Raw genomic sequence first — 20,313 nt, 5'->3', positions numbered from 1 at the left:
TCCTTCTCTATTCAAATTTTCCAAAGCTTTTGGGGTTTGAGCTGCAGTTTCCCTGGCTTGGTGTCTGCCCTGAACTAGAGTTTTACTTGGTTTTGAGGGGTTGGGATGGGGTAACATAGTGTCCAAAATGTGTTTGCTTACCGTGTGTGAAAGGAGAGAAACTCTATTCCTTCCACTGTGGTGAGTCAGAATTCAGGTGTTCCCTGGTGTGGATGTGAACCAGGGAGCAGGGAGTGGGCATGGTTTGACATCTCAGTGAAAAAAAGGGTGTTGCCATTTTCTGGTGAGAAGTAGTTTACATTTTAGATCCACTTTGACCCACTGAAAATTTTGTTTGGTTTATGTTCAGGGTATTAGTTGATTTTCTAGCAATAGTTGAGAAGAGGCTGTGTTGGAAGTGCCTGCGTGGCTGAATAAAGTAAAATAAAAGGGATTGAAGGAAAGGCCTGTTGTAAGGAAAAGCTCTGTTCACAGCAGAAGGTCTCTTCCCTGTCTCTTGAGATGTGATGGAAATGTTTGAATTATCTCAAGTCCTGGCCTATGTGATTTGGGTTTATTATTGAGTTTTAGGGTGAATGCTTTAGGCTGAACTTTCAGATATCTCCTCCAGTTCCCTTTGGCAGTGTTATTCCATTTGTGACTTCTGTGGCAGTCGGCATGGAAAGGGGCTAGGTAAAGCTTGAGTACTGTCCTATGTCAGGTCCTTCTTCAAACCTCAGCACTCTGAAGTCTGATAAAGCTGAACACTTAGCAGTAATTTCTCATTCATCAGAGTGTCTCTTTTGCCTCTTTTGTCTGACAATTTTTTGTTTTTTAGCTGGCCAAAAATAGGTGAGAGTCAGAACAACTGCTTCATCTTTTCCCAAAGTGCTTGCTGTGCTCTGGAGAGGATTTTCTCATTTTTTTACTTCAGGATCTGCCTTTAAATATCTTGTGTATTTTATGCTCAACTGCATCTGAGTTGCCTGTATAAATGTAGGAGTTTCTCTGCGTTGTCATCACTGCGTGAAATTGCAGAAGTGGGAAGAAGGAAGGAAATGCCTTTGGAAATGAAACTGGTCTTTGAGTGTATGGAAGTAGTGCTAGAAGCTGCACAAACAGGCTCTAGAGGAAAAGTGTGGTAGATGTTCAATGTCCTAGAGGAGGCAAGTAACACTAGCAGGATGCATAACTTAATCTCCTTGATGAACTTCTTCTTAGCCTTCGTTTGACAGAGGACCTTGATTGCTGGTTTAGTGCAGTTTCCATCTTTCACCAACTGCAAGAGAGAACTCATGGCCCTGCATTCATTGTTGTTGAAAATTGCTGGAGATGTATTCTGCATCCATTTATTCTTCCTTGTTCCTCATTGTGCCAGTCAGACACAACGTTCAGAGTAAACGAAGCAGGAACTTGCATGCCCCCAAAGCACCTGGAGTGGGCATTCAGTATTTCTCCTTTTTTGTTTGCTTGGGTTTTGTTTTTTTTTTCTTTCTTCTTCCCATGACCCTTTGCCCTTCCCTTAATATAAAATTGTCCTCTGGTCAGATTACCCTGCAGTAGATCTTTTGTTCTTGCAGTCACAGTGAGAGACTTGATTGAGATAATGACCAGATTCATCGTACAAAGGACACACATGACCTCCAGTGAGCAGCACAATGTGAGTTAGACATCTTCAGAAAAACAAGTAACTCATAGGGGACCAAACGGGGAAATGACAGAAAGAGGCAGAGAAAAATATTTTTGGCTTGTCAAACTGCTGCTTGTTATGTTCCAAAAGCTAAGGACCAATCTGCACTAGGGAAACTTTACAAGTGCTCCCCTATTTTGCCACCACTCTTCAGCTGCATCAGTAGTAAAATACATGGGGAGCCCAGAAATGACCATGCCACCAGCTGGCACTGCTGTCTGCTCTTTGCAGCATTCTTTAGGGCACACCTGGCACACATGGGGCTTCAGTTCCCACAGCAGCTGGTAGAGGATCCACCCAAGAGCTGCTGGCCTTGGCTGCAGCTGGTTTGGCTGAGCCAGTGGTGTCAAAACAGGGAATGTTTTCCCATGTCCTAGTGCGGACTGAGCCTAGTGCTGGACTGCTGCTTCATGTTGGTAACACTGGTGTTATTATCATCAAATTTGTTCTTTTAATTTTTAAAAAATTTTATTTTATTATTTATTTTAATTATTATTTTTTTTAGAAAGAGGTAAAACTTTGTGGAATATTTTTCATGAAAGGTTCTCTAAAAGTCTTAGCTGCAGCCACATGAAATCAAATCATATGCTGTATAAAAAAGATTCATCTGTTCTACTTTATATTTGACTAAACTATGCCAGTGTCTGACTAGTCCTTTTTAATGAACAGATAATATTTTGAAAGTCTGGGTTACAAAACAGAACTGAAAATCTAAAATACTTTTACAGAGCGGGCAGCTAAAGTTGCTGAGCAGCAGGAGAGAGAGCGAGCAGCACAGCAGCAGAATTCCTCCCCCCGGGCAGGCACTCCTGTCGGGGCTCTTATGGGGGTGGTGCCGCCACCAACACCAATGGGAATGCTCAATCAGCAGTTGACACCCGTTGCAGGTAAAACGTAGGAGCTATGACCATTTTTTCCTCATCCACTTTATCAACCCCCCTTCATAACTCTGAACAAACACTCTCTTGGGTCACGTTGGAAGCAAAAGCTCAAACTCTTCAGTCCTTCTTCATGATGAACGTGCCTAGTGCAGCAGTGGCCTGGTGTCCAGGGAAGCAGGGTCCTCCTCGTGCAGTGCTCCTGTTCTGGTGGTGTGCAGTCGTGTTTATTCACTCTGCCTTGCAGAGTTCACCTTCAGCCCTGCTGTGGCAGGAGGCCAGCAGCTAAATAGTCTTCTAGTGCATGCAGCATCTGTGGCAGTGCTAAAGCAGGAGGGAAATTGTTGGGGGCTTAATGATCAGGGAGGTGAGAGGCCAACAGAGTCTAACCCAGATTTTAAATCCAAGCAAAAGCTTTGTAGAATTGCCTCCTAGGCACTGGTAAGCAGAGCAGAGCAGGATCTAGAGCCGTTGCAGAAACAAAGACAAAATGACAACATTGCTGGTTTTATCAGGTTATTTTTCAGAATAGAACTGAGCTTGGAGAACTCTTCCACGAGGTCCCTGTTGCTGGGTGTTGAGCTCCTTACCAGTTGTAATCCGGCTTGATTTCATAGGGAGTATGCTCAGAGTAAGTATTTTCAGGATCAGATCTGAAGACAATGTAGCCCACTGAAGATTCTTGTATGGAAATAAGCCATACATGGGTGAGAAAATTAATTAGGTGTGACCTGATAGGTTGTTTTCCTTCCCCGGTTTCTAATTAAAATAAGAATTAAATTGCTTCAGTCAAGATCAAAATAGTGTTGAGTAGATAAAAATGAGTATTTGGAGGGTTCTGGGTTTGAATTTGGGGTCTTTTTAACTTTCCCTTAAGACATTCCAATTATTCCATTTATTCTTTTGTCATTTTTCTTTTTCTTTCTCATCTCACAGGCTGTGGCCTTATTTCAAGCTGACAGCCTGAAGCGCTTTTCATCACAATCTCTAAATCCCCTTTCAGTAAATAGGCTGCATGGATGTTTAACTGAAGGCACATTCCTTAGTTGGTTCATGATCTCCAGGTTATAAAGCATTTATTTACACTGAGTTGTGTTTTTCTTTTGGCTTTTTTTCACTCTGTTCATGGTAATTTCCCTCTGAACTGTTTGCAGTTGGTGTATGTTTGTGTGTGTGTGTACACTTATCTGTGCATATATTAAGAAAAAGGAGGGGGAAAAAAGAGTTTCCCAGTGCTAATCTCTTTTGTGAATAATTTACTTCAATCTAGAATATGTAGAAATAACATCCTCTTGTGGTTGTTTTCTTAGTTTGGTGCTTGGGTTTTTTGGCACTGAGTCACTTTTCCAGTTTTTGGAGGCAGGTGCTGATGGATGGTGGTACTTGCTGTTAACACTTCCTTAAAACTTACCCAAAAATGTGCATTCTGCCAGCTACACATGCTACCTTATTTCCTGTGGCAGCAAAACTCTGTTTCAGGCCATTGTCTTATTCGAGCAGGTCAACACTCAAGAGTCTTCACTTTGGCTTTGGGAAATATTTCCTTAAAATAGATGATGGAGCAGATCCTTTTAAACTCCTTCTCCTTCTGTGGCCCATTAGAAAAACACAATCTTTCATCTTTTGGTTTTCACAAGTCCTACTTGGAAGTATCTTGTTCTGTTTGGACCTCTTTGACATCCTCCTCCATCCTTGGATTGCTAGTTCAGAGAGCTTCTCCATCACAGAACTTCTTTATGGCCCATGGGGCCAGGAAATCTGGAAGCCTTCTGAAGTTTGTTTCTCTTAGTGTGCAGCACTTTGGTGTCTTCTACATTAAGTTATTGCAAAAGTTTACTTAATCTTATATTGCTATAATAAGAAAACAGGAGAACAAGTAATTTCAAAGACATCCTAAATCACAGTTGTGGGAGCTGGAAATAGTTTGGCCATGTTTGGTAGTTTAAAATAAAAGTTTGCAGTTAATACATGGGGTAAGAAAATGGTTTCTCTTGCTTGGAAAGAGCTACAAGAAATGATTTCTCATGGAGGTTTGATGGCACCTTTATTAGCCAATTGTTGAGTATTTTAATTGGAAATGTAGAACTAAGTTTCCATGATTGATAAATGTGGGTTTGATTTCTTGGAGAGTTTTCTGTTTGTTTGAAAGCTTCAGAAGTGCATTAACTGCTCTGAAGAGGTGTCAGCAGCTCACGTGCACTGGAGGGACCAGGCAGTAGCTACAGTGTGAGAGCTCTTCATGCCAAGGAGGCTTTTGTTGTGTTTCTTCTTTTCCTTTCTCCCTTAGATACATGGATTGCCCTGTAATAAAGAGGTACAGATAAGGTTCCAGATATTTGAAATAGGTACCTACAGCATATTTCACATAACAGTCTTGGTGCCCTGTGGAAAATGAGGTCTCAAGGGAGATTAGTTCTTTATTTTCTTGTTGTTTTCTCCATGCAAAGCTTTTGGGATTAGAGGTTTCTCACTTCTATAACATCCTGAGGAAGTGACAGGTTTAGCTTTTATTTTGTAGCTGCTCTCCCTATTTAGACCCTGAGCTTGTTACAGCTTTGTTCTCAGTCAGAACTAATGAGAGTTTTTGACCAGTCTCATTCCAGAAATCTCTGTTTTGAAAGTTCCTTCTGTGAATTACAGGGAGTGTGGCAAAGGCTTGGTGGTTTCTTAGAGCAGACTGTAGATGCCCCAGCAAATCTGCATTTCTAACTAACCTCATCTCTCTAGACCTGCTTCTGTCCTCTGTCATCTTTTCATTGTCTTTCCAACCCCTTTCCTTGCTTACCTGGCAATGCATCCATTTAAATTAAACATTCCAGGGCCTAACAAGCATAGTGCAGTTACATGGACAGCAGAAAATCTGAGCCAAAGCCAGAGAAAGCTCTCAGTTTTCTTCCTGTACATGCAGAAAGCAAAATTATTGAGCAGCAGCACAATACAGTGTTTGCAGTGTCACTGATTTTCCTCTAAAGACACCTTGCAGACATGGACAGTGGAATTCTGTGAGGGACTGCAGGTGCTCCTTTAAGTCCTTCAGTCTAATGCCGTGAGTGTAACGTACTGCAGCCCAGCACTTTAAACCCACGTTTAAAATTTGTGTTACTGCTTTAGTTCATTCTGGAGACGGTTTAATAAAAATCACCCATCACTGACATTAGTTTCAAGTATGTGAATGTTGTAGGGCTTTTGTGCATCAGTTTTGCATGTGTACTGCAGGAACATGTCTGGGGTTTATTTTTGTGGCCTCTGAAGCAGCCCACAGAGCAGGGCTGGCCATGGGGCTGGCCAGTCAGTGTTGTGTTTGTAATCTGTATGCAGATGGCAGAGCTTTAAGCTGTATTAAAACTGCTTGCATTAGTAACATTTAACTGTGGCTGAATTTATTCCTTGTGTTAACATATCTGAGTATTCAACATTTATTGCCCTGTGAGAAGCCTACAAATACACTAAATACTAATTCATCAAAAGTATAGTGTTTCAAATTTATTTTTAGTTTTTGTTTTTGTTTTTTTTTTTTTGCAAGATACTAATTGTAGTGTTGTCTTGCTGTACTAAAGGTGCTTTTTTTTGTGTGTGTGTGTGGATAGTGCATGTCTGTGCATACTGTGTAGACCATATTGCATGTTATTGATGCATGTTTGAAATTTGTTGTGTCCTTCAAGGCATGATAAGTGGCTATCCACCGGTGCTGCCACCTTTGCAGGGCCCAGTTGATGGCATTGTTAGCATGGGCAGCATGCAGCCACTTCACCCAGGGGTGCCCCCACCCCACCAACTCCCGCCAGGTATGCCAGGCATCCCAGGCATCCCAGCACCCGGTAAGAGCCTCATCCTCATTCCCTCTTTATTTCATTGTCATGTACTTGGTTTGACCCATTCTTACAGGAGTTCTCTGCAGCTTGTTGTGGTTGTGCCTTTGGTTTGTGAGCAGCAGCACTGCTGAATGTGAGGGCAAAGCACTGACACTGCAGCATGGCCTGTAAACCCTCAGGGAGAGGGTGCTGGAGAAACTGGTGCTGCTCCAGCAGGAGGTTTGTTCCAGCCAAAAAAGCCTTGGTAATTGTACTTGAGTTTATCAGAAGTGTGAAAAGGTGAAATCAGCCTGTTCATATCCTTATGTCATTTGAAGTGTCTCTACACTTATCCTTTTCTTATTTGAAGTGAGCTTATAAATGAAATTTATTGTTCTCTTTCCTTACCAGAGTCTTTTTCAGTGTGTTAATGTCAGACTGCACTGAAGTGAGCCTGGTCATGTGAGACTCCTTGGCCACTGGGGCAGTGATGTGTTACTGTAAAACAATGTTCAGCTTAAAGCTTGCTGATGAAACAGTGACTAGAAACACGTGTGAATTCAGTATTCTCTGTGGCCAAATTTTGAACTGATTTTTGAGAGCATTTCTACTGCATTTACTGTATTTCTGCCACACTTTCGAAGAAAAGTGAGACTTAAATGAAAAAAATATTTTGCCAGTGTTAATGCCATTAATGTGTCCCAATTAAGGGGAAAAACATTCATTTGCCCTCTCTTCCTGTTTTTTGCTGATTCATTTATTACCTCTGATAACTCATGTGCCTGTGAGAAAGATGTGCCATCCCTCTGTTCAGCAGTAAAGCTGTGGACAAAATGGTCTCATTTTCCTCTCCCTACCCCCTTGCAAGTGTGTTTATCAGAAGCTCTGTTAAGAATTTTATGAATCTGTACATAAATGATGTGAGTTGGGGAGGTTTTGTTTGCTTGCCTGGTGTTTCTGAAGTCCATCAGCACCACCCTGCAGCTGTGGATTCCCTGCCATGGCACCTAGAGGGAGCAGCACACAGCAGCCAAACGTGTGGGAGGTGAATCCAGGACACTGCATCCCTCTGAAGGGCTGTTCCCGCTGCCGTGGGCTGGATGTTTGTGTGGAAAACTGACAGGATGTGCATTAGCAAAGAAACAATGTCTGGGAGTGGAGTGGTGCTGAGCTGGGCACAGCAGGCTGAGGGTGAAGCTGTGCTCTGATGCTGGGAAGGGGAGGGTGCCCTCCTCCAGAGCCCTTCCTTCCCTTTGGACCAGTTCCAAGGCTTGTGTTGGCAATGTTTTTCCCAACTTCTGACAGATACATTTAAAATGGGAGCTGTGATCAAATGGAAAGTGCACTTGAAAAACCCTTTAGTGAGTGAAACCCAGTGGCACATCCTTTGATCACTGATACAGAAATCATGCATTTAATTCATGGAAATTAAACCTCAGGAAGAGCACAGTTAGTCTGCAGCTTTTCCAATGAATGAGCATGAGAAGTGGCACAAACAGAAAGAAAAGCAGCAGCACACATAACTTTCAAGCATCTCTATGTCAAATGTCAGGAACTGCATGACTCATTTAGATCTGTACATTTTTATATGTAGGACTGACACAGTTGTGCTGCACTCTGTGCAGCAGGGAGAAGTCCCAATATGCTTGAGAAAAACAGCTTTTTTTTTTTGACATTGATTTCAAATATTCATTGTTCTGTATTTAAGGCTATTGAAGCTTAACCTGCAAGTTGCAGTTTGTATTAGTGAGAAGAAACAGAATTTGGGCAAAGGCTTGAATTTTATCCTGCTGTGAAAATATTTTACAAAACTGAACATAAGGAAATGTTAAATGTTGCTAAAGCAGATCAGCATTTCCTTTCTTAAAGGAAAGGACTTCAGGAAGATCCTGTGTAGCCAAATATATTATAAATGAAAAGATACAGTCAGGCAATCACTAAGTGACATGAAAAACACCTGAAAAGCAAAACCTATTCAGTGTGCATTTCTCTAACTTAAATAATTCAACAGGCCACAAATCAATGTTTGGTAGTTGTCATGTTGGCTTTTTTTTTTTTCATTCAGAAACTTGTGAAGTTTTTTATTAGGGGTGAGGGGGGTATTTGAATGTTGTACGTCTACTTAAAATAACTGTGAGCAGTGATATCAAAGTATAAATTCTGCTATTGAAGACCAAAGAGGTATTTATCACTGCTCTGAAGTAAGACTAATTATTTTATATTTTGGAATATAGGTGTTATAGGCCAAAATGTGTCCCCTATGGTAGGCACTCCAGCACCAGGAGCAAGTCCTTTTGGACAGCAGGTGAGTCATTTTTGTTTTGTTTATGAGGCTCTAAGGCTCAGAATTGTCACTTGAGCAACATCCCAGTTCAGACATGTAGGGATGCACATAGGCTTTCCCAGGGAGAACAGAAATGAAATATTCTGATGTGTTTAGAACCAGTTAATATCTCATACTCAGAGTGTGTATCTGTATTTGTTGGTGGAATTGTTGTTACAGTCAGGAGGTTGGTCCAGTGAGGTAATTTCAGTATAAACAAGGCAGTGTTTTGTCTTAGTTTTCTACTGAACTGAGTCATTTCAGCATAGTGTGAAAATGCTGATAGTTTAGGTTTTGTGTGCTTTGTGACACAGAGAGGACACTGCCCATTTTATCAGCTCTTGATGAATAGGTAAAAAATATTCATATTTCACAAACTGGCGAAGCAAATGTTCATTTGCAGTTCAGAATTTATGAGTTTGGGTAACTGTGATGATCTGATGTTTCTTCTCAGTGATTAATGCAGATTTACTGTTTGGAACATTCCAAATTTTACTGACCAAATTTTTGCATCATTTGTAAAGAAAAGGAATGAGGGTGGCTATGCATGGGCAGATAGTGGTAGGAGGCAGGGGAATAGTTTTAAACTAAAAGAGGACATGTTTAGCTTAGGTGCTGGGAGGAAGCTATTTATTCAGAGGCACTGACACAGGGTGCCCAGAGAAGCTGTGGCTGCCCCACCCCTGGAGTCATTTAAGGCCAGGTTGGGTGGGGCTTGGAGTGATCGGGTCTAGTGGAAGGTGTCTCTGCACATGGCAGAGGGTTGGAATAGGATGAGCTTTAAGGCCTCTTTCAACCCAAACTATTCTGTGATTCTATGAGTACCAGAAGTTAAGTGGTAAAGTGTTGATGTCATGACATTGAGTTATTCCAGACCACAGGATGTCTGTCCTAAGAATTCTCAGTGCTGCTGGGCTGCTGGTTAAGCACAGTGGTGGGAATTCTTCTGTAGGACTGGGAATTTTCCTGCCTGAAATTTCTGCCTGACAGAGATTCTGCTGAGGTAACCCAGTTGTCCAAGGATCCATATCAGTTTGGATTAGATGTTTTAGAGTTAATTTTTGCACTTCACAGACCACAGTATTTCAGATCAAATTGGAGAAGAAATGAAACAAAAAGGAGATTAGGTGTAATTAGGGTTAGAAAAGATATGGTGATGATAACGAGTGTGACAGTTTTCACAGGGGTCTGAGGATGAGGGAAGAGATGAGGATCTGACTCCATGTTTCAGAAGGCTTGATTTTTGATTTTATTATATATATTATATTAAAACTATACTAAAAGAATAGGAGAAGGATTTCATCAGAAGGCTAGAAAAGAATAGGAAAAGAATGATAGCAAAGGCTTGTGACTGACTGAGACAGTTCGGACAGCTGGACTGTGATTGGCCATTAATTAGAAACAGCCACATGAAACCAATCACAGATGCACCTGTTGCATTCCACAGCAGCAGATAATCATTGTTTGCATTTTGTTCCTGAGGCTTCTCAGCTTCTCAGGAGGAAAAAATCCTAAGGAAAGGATTTTTCAGAAAATAACATGGCTACAAATGAGAGTATATTTACATAAATCAGAAATATGAACAATGTCTGTTGAGTATGAATGGTTGGTTTGCACTTCCTTTCTCCGTGCATCTCCAGGAAAATTTCCTCAGGCTTTTGCACATAACCTCAGTTGAAACTCCATTGCAGGAGGCTGCCCCGAGGCTGGGGTGTTGCCTGCAGTGCCCTGGGTGTGAGCCCTGGCTGGTTTCCCTTTCAGATCGGGATCCTGGGCCCGCCGGGCCAGCAGGCGCCGCCGCCGTACCCCGGGCAGAGCCCCGCCAGCCAGCCCGTCATGCAGCAGCCCAGCACGCCCATGTTCGTGTCCCCGCCACCAAAGACACAGAGGCTCCTCCATTCTGAAGCCTACCTGAAATACATTGAGGGGCTCAGTGCTGAGTCCAACAGCATCAGCAAGTGGGACCAGACCCTTGCAGGTAAGGCTTTGGGTTCCTCGTAACCTGTTGTTTTTACTTTCATAGAAAACGCTATCTGCTGTTTGCTTATTAAAATATATACAATGTATTTAAATATATACATGTATTATTACATGTATTAAAATATATACATGTAGTTAATTCCTAAAGACAGATCAACAGATTGAGAATATGTGTGTTATCCACAGGCAAGTTCCACCAGTGTTGCATAAACCTAAGAATCAATGGTATGGGCTTAAATATAGGAGCAAGAGTAGAACATCTTATATTGTAGAGTTACATTTGCCTTTCTCTATAATAAGGTGCTGTATTGCACCAAGTAGTTATTTAGTTGTTTGCACGGGGTATTTTGGTAATTTGCACTGTTCACATGATTTGTATTCTAGGACCTCATGGTCTTCCCCTTTTTTCCCCCCTAAATGTTAGCCCTGGTGGTCTCTCTTTCTTCCCTGGTCAGTCCTTCCCCCTGCCCATCCCCACTTATATCCCATTGCTTGTGTGTGACTGTGTTCACAGGGGTCTGAGGATGAGGGAAAAGACAAGGATCTGACTCCATGTTTCAGAAGGCTTATTATTTTATGATATATATTATATTAAAACTATACTACAAGAATAGAAGAAAGGATTTCATCAGAAGGCTAGCTAAGAATAGAAAAAGAAAGAATGATAACAAAGGCTTGTGTTTCGGACAGAAAGTCCGAGCTAGCTGGGCTGTGATTGGCCATTAATTAGAAACAAGTCTATGAGACCAATCACAGATGCACCTGTTGCATTCCACAGCAGCAGATAACCATTGTTTACATTTTGTTCCTGAGGCCTCTCAGCTTCTCAGGAGGAAAAAATCCCAAGGAAAGGATTTTTCATAAAAGGTGTGTGTGACACTTGTGGGCCTCCTCCGGGGTATAAGAGTCATGTTCTCCTCCCCCCTGCCATCAGGTCATGCCCTCCTTCTCACTTGGGGAGGCACCAGAGCCTGAGGTGTCTCCTCCCAAGTCAATAATCAGAGGACATTTGTCCCCACACGGAAAAGAGCGCTTCTGGTCTTTTGCATTGTCTGTGTAAGGCCACATGGGCCGGGTCAGTAGCTGGCCGGAGCGGACACGGTGTGACAGTGAGGTAATGGAGCCCTTGTTGGTTTTGCAGCACGCAGACGGGACGTGCACCTGTCCAAGGAGCAGGAGAGCCGCCTGCCCTCGCACTGGCTCAAGAGCAAGGGTGCCCACACCACCATGGCCGACGCGCTGTGGCGCCTGCGGGACCTGATGCTGCGCGACACCCTCAACATCCGCCAGGCCTACAACCTGGAGAACGTGTAGGCACAGCCCGGGACAATGGCTGCTCTGCTTGCTGGGTGGCAAGAGATAACCAACAATAATTTGTATTGCATTTTACTGTACATTGCAAGACCATTTTTATATAAGGACACTTTTAATAAGCATATTTCACTTTTTGTTATATTAAGTTGACTTTATCGAATACACAGATTTTTTGCATATGTTTCCTTTGTTTGAAAGGCGATTTCATAATTGGTTGAGTGTAGTCAAGGATTCATCTTTCTTATACTTTATTGCTGAGAATCTGATGCCATTGTTTTTATATAAAAAAAAAAAGGAAAACAAAGTATTTACAGATTGATACAGTGGAATGTGAAGTAGTCATAGTTTACATCCTATGAGAATGTGTGTACCTGTGCTTGTGTGTGCTGGCCACTTCGGGCAGAACCGCTCGGGTGTGAACAGGGAGGATCTCTTAAAAGAAGCTAAAGGTAAGATGTGCTTTGGCACCAAGGAGAATTGGCATTCCAAGTCAACACTGAGGCAGCTGGGTGGGCCACAGCAGCCCTGGGAGTGCTGGTGTGGACAGGACAAGGGTGTCCTGACTGCTCATGTTGTCCAGTCCTGTCCAGTTATTTAACTGTGTAGCCAAGGCCATTGTGGTCCTAAATCAGTAACAAAGCCCCTGTGCTGGCAGGCCCTTAGAGGGGACATGTTTCATCTGCCATGGCCTGTGCTGGGGCTTCTGTGACGTCCCCAACACCCAGCAGTGGGACAGGGAAGCTCCTTCCCTTCCCTGGGAGCTTCTGTCTCTGCTGGAAGAGGCTCACAGAACTCAGAACCAGCCCAGGTCTTGGAAGGTAAGTTAGGGAAGAAAAGTGGAGTTGTTCTGTTAGTAAAGTAATGTGATGTTTTTTGAAATTCACACAATTGGGCATTGTAAGACATTTTTGTATGCTTTCTTTAAGTGTATTCATTAACCTTAGTGAAAGTTTTGCAATGCAAATTGGAGTGAAATTTGATGCTTAAATTAACTTGAAAGTAAAATACTACTGTATGGTATGTGTAAGGTCAGCATACCCAGTACATTGGAGAAATAGAGTACTTGCATTGCAGCCTTCAAAGGGTTTGGGGTTGGGGTTGTTTTGGGGTTTTTTCTTTTTTTTTTTTTTTTTTTTTTTTTTTAAATCTAAGTAAAGTAGGTATTGACTCTTCTTGCCAAATTTCAAGGCTGTGGCTGCCTTCTGCTAAAAACTTACCTGTCCTCAACTAACCAACCTTTTGGACTACAGAGTTATTTGTTTAAAGGTAAATCTTTTCATTTATTTAATTTTGGAAAAAGAATTAATACTTTTGGATTGCTTTAAGTAACTGGGAAAGCTCTATGAATTTGGGAAAAGTCAGCAGGAATGTGGGCACTCCAACTCAGCCCAAATGAAATTATTTACTGATACACTTCATTTATGCCAGAGATGTTCATCATGTGGAAATGAGTTCTAAAGTCTGTTGGTACAGAACATTTTGGTTTAAGTATATTTGGCAGAAGGTTAAATTAAATATTTTCCTTCAAATACTGGATATCTTGGGGTTTGTTTTGCTCATGTAATTAATACTCATGAGGGAAGTGACCTTGCAAGTATAAACTGTGATTTAATTTTACTGGCCAATTCTTCTCCCTCTCCTATTGCAATCTTCCAGTCATTGCACAAAATACCCCAGGTAATTACAAATAGGCACTTAAAGTTAGTTTAGGTCACATGTGCAATGGATGTGAAGGAAATGGAGCAAAACAACATAGAGGGAAATGACAGTTTTGAACTCTACAAATAGCACACCCATGGTACATAAGTTCTTTACTGGCCTTTGTAAATTTCCAATTTTATTTAATAAAGTAGAAATTGAATAGTCTTAGACCACCCCTATGAAATGTGTTTATGTTACTATAGGTTTTGCAGGTTTTAGCCACAAAGATGGGATGTTGAAGTGAATCAGGCAGCAAAATCCTAGTTTTTGAGCATTTGGAACTATCATGGATTGTACTAATACACCACCAGATTCTCCTACTTCTCAGCATTAACAAAAATTACACCAAAGAACCTGGGATGAATTTTAATTAAATTATTGTTTTATTTATTTTCTTTTGAGGACTGGATGGGACTCCCTTTGGAGCCTGTATAACTCAGATGTTTAATTTATCTGAAGGTCAGTGATGAGCAGATGTGCAGCACTGGCTCTCTCCTGCCGAGCAGCTGAATCCCTCCTTTCACTGCTCTTTCTGGCCCAGGAGCAAGAGATTGGAAGTGCAAACAAAACCTGGCTCCTCCCTCAAGGCAGTGCAGAGCACTACCACTAAGCCACTGGGCTGGCCCTGATCAGTTATTTTAAGCCTTATTTATTTCAAAATCGTTTCTCTCTATACTGGAGGCATTTCAGTCGATTGCAGTGAAATTTAGGATATAATGGCTACAGTCTAGAATTCAAAACCAGCAAAAGAAACTTTTCTCACTCTGGTTTAAAAAAAAAAAAGACATGTCTGTCTGTCTCATTTTCTCTCTTTGTGGGTGTTTGAGCCCCTCATCTGTTTTTCACTGCCGTTCATTGTACTGGCGTAAACAAAACTTTCATATTAAAATAAAAGGATGTGTGGGCAATGGTTGGCTTCTGTGAGAGTGGAAAATAGATAAAACCAGGACAGGTATTTTCATAAACCAGTTGGAGACAACTAATAATTATTTGTTCTCTTCCTCAGTCCTTCCCTTCCATGAGAAAATTTACTGTTTGTGTAAAAATTCAAAACGTTGATGTTGGTGACTTTTTTTCAGCATATGTTTTTGTACCTGGTTTATCCATGCTTGGCTTTTCATTAGATCTTGTACTGCTGAAGGCTGAGCTGCTAACCAGGTTTATAACATGTATGTACCATCACTTTGTTTACCTGAGTCTTTTTAATTTGAATAAAAATAGTTTGCAAAGTGTTTTGGATTAACCAGGTTTAAGTGTTCCATTAAGACTTTTGTTAGGATTTTATTTCAAGTAATTCTGGCTGTAGCTGATCCAGATGTTCTCAAGTCCTTGTACATGTGTGCTTGTGTGTGGATAAAATATCCTTTTTCTATTGACCTGTGTATTTTGAGGTATTCCTGTAGGTGATAAGAACAGTGGTGTTGGAAATTGAGCCATCACAAGCATGAACAGTGAACCTTGAAAAATATCTGAAGCATTGGGAACCAGCTGAGTGGAGGTGGTAAGATTCAGTCAGTCCCAGATGCCCCCTTATTAATTGATTTGAAAGTAAACAGCAAGTCTTAATTTCATATGGAAGCTAATGTGGTTCAGGACTGTCTTTCATGTGGCTGTTTAATAGAGGAAATTAGATGAGTAACATGGAAAAAGCATCTTTTACACAATTCAATTAGAACCAAGGATAGAAATTTTCTGTACAAACTTCAAGAAAAATTAAGTGACAGGAACCTCTCCAAGTGCCTGGCATAAAATTTACAGAGTGCTATTTAAACAGTCAGAACACAGCATTACTTAATTAACACACAGCCATGTTTTCAGCCTGGGGGATAAGTGCTGCCTTTCATACAGGCTGCCAGCTTCACAACACTTCTACCCTTCTGTTGCAGTTGCCCAGAGGAAACTAATTCTAATCATCCTCCATTTATTTGCTCAGTCTGAGATACTAAAGATCAACCATAAATGTATGTAGCTCCCTCTTAGCTACAAGTGCACAAAACTGAAGTTTCAGAATGTCTGGGCACTGAACGTTGTGTGAGCTCTGGTTCAGTGAAATTTTGATTCATAAAATGAAACCTTATATTAATTTTGCCAACTGCATTTGCCAGTGAGTCAAATTATACTCATCTTTGGTATAAAGCACCAGCATCCAGTACTGATTTCAGGAAGTTCCTCAGGAACAGCATGCATCCCACCAGTGTTGGAAGATTTTTTTTCCCCTTTCTCTGAAGGAGTTGCGGACAGCCAGGAGCAGAGTGCTGCTGCAGTTTGGATCTGTGTATTAACTCCAAAGTGAAAGCATGCTTCCACTGATGACAGGAACAGTTTTGCACCAAGGAAATATTCCCCAGTACATCAGATGGCTGTTTCTTCCTTTTGCTGCTTTTGAAAAGTTTGGACAAGACTGCTGCAGCCCTGTGCCAGGGAGGAGTGCAGGCTGGCACAAACACCCTTCCTTGACCATAACTTCTTTCAGCTCTTCCCTGGATCACCACAGGTTTTTCAGCAGGTCCTTGTGTGCACAGCTGCAGGGGAATGACAGATCCATTTTTTCCACAGAAGCATTCTGGATTGGTGGTGGAGTTGTCCCCTCTCTAATGCTGGAGTGGTGAGCACCACTGCTTGAGTGTGGGTATCACTGTTCTGAGGTGACTTTTTACTGCTGCTGCCTTACTCAGTTGAATTTTTCCATGCTTGGTGTCAATCTTGCCCTGACTTCCACAGTTTGGAAAGCTTGCAGCAGGATTGCTGTGCTGAGTCTCAGCAAGAAGCTGTTGCCTTTGCAGAACACATGAAATGCTGTTGGTGGGTGTGAGCTGTGCTCCAGGTGGACACAGCTGAATTCCCTGCAGAAGGAAGGGATGTGCTCAGCCCTGGAGCTGGCAGGGCTGGAAGTGAAAGCTGTGACCCTGGCTCACTCCAGCAGCCTGGACAACCTGAGTGCTGAGCCAAAGGAGAGCTCTTGTTTCCTCCCTGTTCCCTTTGCCACAGCAGATGGATGGGGGGAGCTGCAGGATGGGAGGGACAGGGATATGAGAGTCAGAAAGTACTGGGGAAGGCAAAGAGCACAGAGTTAGAAGTCAGCAGGAATAAAACTGCAAAATCAAATGCTTTGGTTGTTGAAGATGGGCTGTAGTTTAAAACTGATACTAAATCCCCGAATGTGCTCGGCTGTGGAATGGGCTGGAATTTTGGAGTGGGGAATTGCAGCTATTCTGATTTCCAGCATTAATGAGAGACTGGCAAAATCTAAAAATGCCAAGGAGTCAGCACTAGCAAACACACTGAGGATTGGAGACTGCAGCTCAGATTTCTAAATGTCAAGCTTCATATTCTGTCACAACAGCTCTGTGTTGCCTGAAGTGGTGCAATGCCAACCCAGAGGATTTTATTCCTGCTGCGGTCGGTGACACGGAACTCCTGACACCAGACGTCTTGTGAGTGACTGCAGCCTCCCTCCCTCTCTGTTCACCTGGCTGGACACATCCCTGAGATCTTCCAGATGTGCCTGGTGCTCTCAGCTGCCAAGGGAAACAGTCACTGCAAAACAAGAGATGTGAAGTGGGAGCTGGGCTTGGCTCACACTGTCTGTGGAGCACTCTGAGTGCTTCAGGGAAGCCTCAGGAAGTTTTCACAGGCTCCTGAGTCCAGAGAAATAACTAGGGCACTGTGCTCTTGCTTGAAAAAAAACCCCATATATTGAAAAACTTACTTGTTTTATGACAGCAGAGCACAAGAGAGTTTCAAAAGGCTCAAGAAATAAAATCAGATGGAGCTAAAGCTCAGGAGTTTTCAAAATCTGGCTTTTTCATTATTGCTTTATTCTTTACTGCTACAGTCAGGGTTGTACTTCAGTGTAATGGTCCGTGACTGCAAAATGAGCTTGTTCACGAGTTTTGGGCTCTACCTTGGAACTAAAGTCAAAGGTTCTTATTATAAATGGAGGTTTTCCTCAAGTGATTCACTTGCTGCTCAGTCGAAATATGCAGTGACACAGTCACATCTTTAATTCTGTCAGCTTTTATCTCTTGAAAACCCAAGAAGCACTAATCCTCCAGATTGAGTCCTTGGAAGGTTCCCTTTTATTTTACAAGTGGAGAACCTGCACCTTGACCTCTACAGAGCTGCCCCTGTCTCTGGTTTGATGAAGGCTTACAAAGGCTGGCAGGAGGAGCACAGGAACCCCCTGTGAGTGCATGAACTCCCTCGGGATTGATTTTAGGCTGATCTTGAGAATTGGTTTCTTTGTTGCACCTTCAGACTGCAGCCCTACCCTGAAAAATTAAATAATTGTATCAAAGCAGGATGCTCGAAGTTACACTGCATCAGTCACGGACCCCACAGCACTCCCCGCCTCCCTGTGCAGGGAGCAAACCCTGCTGGGACACAGCAGCCACCCTGTTCTCCTGCCTTGGGGACAGGATTCCCACCCCTCAGGGGTGCCAGGACTGACACTGCACATTGCTGTGCTCCCTGTCAGACCTGGGCAGCACAGCCCAACACACGGCTCACTCTCCACACACTGTGGGCTGAGCAAACACTGAGCAGCAAATCTGTGCCCTTTATCCAGTTACAATTGTGCCACACTGCAAAGAAAACAAGTCAGCTGCCAGAGCAGCTCCTGTAAGTACAAAAGAAACTAACTCAAAGTTACTATTTCCATTATGCTGAGATGGATGCACCCTGTAATGTTTCTTTCCCACTGGTTTTGTCACAAGGGGGGTGTCTCACCAAGCAAACAAAAGCAACAGCCAGACTGTTTACTCAGTTTACTTTATTTAAAAGCACTAAGCAAGCATTAAATTAGGGGCAGAGGCCCAAATACAATGAAATTTTCACTTCATTTAAGTACAAATATTACAGATATGGAAGAACCATCTGAGTGTATTACACATGTGTGGATCACATTTCATCTTGCAGAGCCAACATCTTCCCCCACCTTCAACGTGGCAGTGCTGTGGCTTTGGCACTTGTACAGTTGAAGCACTCAGGAGCTCCCCCTTGAAGAGTTTCAGCTTTCTGAAAATTCCCCTTTCTCCATCCTTGCCTCATACTGTCTTTCAGATTGTTTCCTGCGGTAAACATCATCTGCAGAAAAAGGTGTTTGATGTTAGAGTTTCCCCAGTGCAAGCTGGTATTAAATACATGAATCCTGTAATCTCTTTTTAAACTTTTCAATCCAAACTTCTCTTGCAGATGCTGACTGACAGGCAATGGAAATTCAAGCCAACAGAAATACTTATTACCACTTAAAATAGCTCAGGTTCTCTCCCATATAGGCTAAAGTTCTTCCCATCAGTCCCAATGAAATATTTTTCTAGGAAAACTAAGTTTCCAATGTGAAACAGTTGTTTCTTGTCTACTTTCCCACGAGGGTAATTAAAATCACAAAAGCCCTAACTAGCTGAAGGGAAATTAAATTATAGGCATGAAGTCAATGCCTGAGGGCTTCCAGCCTGACTTCAGTATTTTAGTCTTTTTTATATCAACAAAACACAGGAATATTCCCACCTTCATGGTCTTCCCAGTCATTCTTCCTGCCTCCCTGCTCCCTAATACCACATACAGTTGAGCTGATCCCTTTTGTGAATTTTCACAAAAAATTTCTAGCAGAGTTTATTAAGGGGAGGAATGTCACATTAGAAATAAATGCTCTGACTTACAGAAACTAAACGCCATTAGCCAAGTTCTCTTGAGCTGTTTTCATTCTTATTTTTTAAATTGTAGAAGTCACGTTTCAAATAATGCCACACCTCTGCTTAAACGCTGGCAAACCTCAGGAGTCTTTTTCAATCATTGCAGAATGGCTTGAGTTGAGAGGGGCCTTAAAGGTTATCCCTCTGCCATGGACAGGGACACTTTCTGCTAGATCAGTTTTCTCCAAGCCCCATCCAATGTGGCCTTGGACACTTCCAGGGGTGGGGCAGCCACAGCTCCTCTGGGCAATCTGTGCCTCGCAATCCCGAGAGGAAAGAATTTTTCCCCTAACATCCAATCTAAATGTACCCTGTTTCAATTTTATTCAGTATCTAAACCCAGGATTTTTGTTTGCTTCTGCTGGGGAGGCAGAGCCCGCAGTGCCCCATGCTGCCCGCGCAGGAGCGGTGTCTGCCCAGGAGCGGCCGGAGCGCCCCGGGCCGGGCCCCGCCGAGGCCCCGCTGCTGTTGGGCCCCGCACTCACAGAAGGTCTCTTTGCCGATGCGGACGTTGATCATGAACCACTCCATGGCTCCGCCGAGCACAAAGAAGAAGGGCAGGAACCTGTAAAAGCCAAAGCGCCGCTCCCCGGGCACCAGCCTCAAGAGGCGCTTCAGCCTCTCGCTGACCAGCATGGCCGGGCGGCACCGGCGCCTTCGCCCTTCACGGCTGCAGGAGAGAACAGAGGGGGGCGTGTGAGAGGCGGAACGGGCCGTGCCGCAGTCACAGCGTGGCTGCAGCCGGTGGCGGGCGAGGAGCGGCCCCGGCCCGGCCGAGGCCCCGCGGCCATGGCGGCCCCGCCGCCCCCTGCCCGGAGGCGGGAACGCGCAGCCAATCAGGGCCGCGCCCGCCGCGCGCGACCCCGCGCCGCTCACCTCCCGCGCGAGGGCCCCGCGCGCGCGGCCGGGCGGAAGGACGCGCCGAGCGCCACGTGACCTCCCCCTGCAGGGCCTCGCCTGATTG

General features: G+C 43.3%; 2 protein-coding genes across 19 annotated transcripts in view; one reads left to right on the top strand and one right to left on the bottom strand.

Annotated features, from left to right (window-relative positions):
• The window catches only part of PBRM1 (polybromo 1), a 55,315-nt gene extending 42,229 nt beyond the window's left edge, over positions 1–13,086 (top strand). For 11 of the 18 annotated variants that reach the window (XM_054280663.1, XM_054280662.1, XM_054280667.1 and 8 more), the window contains 4 exons: positions 6,210–6,365; positions 8,573–8,643; positions 10,423–10,639; positions 11,783–13,086. In XM_054280663.1, coding sequence (XP_054136638.1) covers positions 6,210–6,365; positions 8,573–8,643; positions 10,423–10,639; positions 11,783–11,955 — 617 coding nt within the window. In that variant the 3' untranslated portion in view covers positions 11,956–13,086. Of the gene's footprint in view, positions 1–2,397; positions 2,557–6,209; positions 6,366–8,572; positions 8,644–10,422; positions 10,640–11,782 lie in introns of all 18 variants that reach the window. The other 7 variants (XM_054280671.1, XM_054280674.1, XM_054280670.1 and 4 more) reach the window with 2 other exon arrangements.
• A 5,319-nt stretch (positions 13,087–18,405) lies between these two features.
• On the bottom strand, positions 18,406–20,264 carry LOC128939883 (ubiquinol-cytochrome-c reductase complex assembly factor 5). Its single transcript, XM_054281098.1, has 3 exons — positions 20,226–20,264; positions 19,835–20,019; positions 18,406–18,741 (listed from the first exon to the last, which is right to left on the bottom strand). Exons 2-3 carry the CDS (start codon positions 19,983–19,985, stop codon positions 18,665–18,667), a joined length of 228 nt encoding a protein of 75 aa, XP_054137073.1. The 5' UTR covers positions 19,986–20,019; positions 20,226–20,264; the 3' UTR covers positions 18,406–18,664.
• Positions 20,265–20,313: the final 49 nt, after the last annotated feature.

The sequence above is a fragment of the Melozone crissalis genome, unplaced genomic scaffold, assembly GCF_028551555.1.
Source record: "Melozone crissalis strain CALT ecotype California unplaced genomic scaffold, PUWL_Pcris_2 ptg000029l_1, whole genome shotgun sequence".
Lineage (NCBI taxonomy): Eukaryota > Metazoa > Chordata > Aves > Passeriformes > Passerellidae > Melozone > Melozone crissalis.
Note: the sequence above shows the minus strand (reverse complement) of the source record. Positions and strands in the feature narration are given on the sequence as shown.

Excerpts from the sequence above, each read along its gene's own strand:
- LOC128939883 (XM_054281098.1), bottom strand. The coding sequence starts at position 19,985 with ATGCTGGTCAGCGAGAGGCTGAAGCGCCTCTTGAGGCTGGTGCCCGGG. Across the intron at positions 18,742-19,834 it reads CATCGGCAAAGAGACCTTCT|ATGATGTTTACCGCAGGAAA; the intron begins GTGAGTGCGGGG and ends CTTTTTCTGCAG.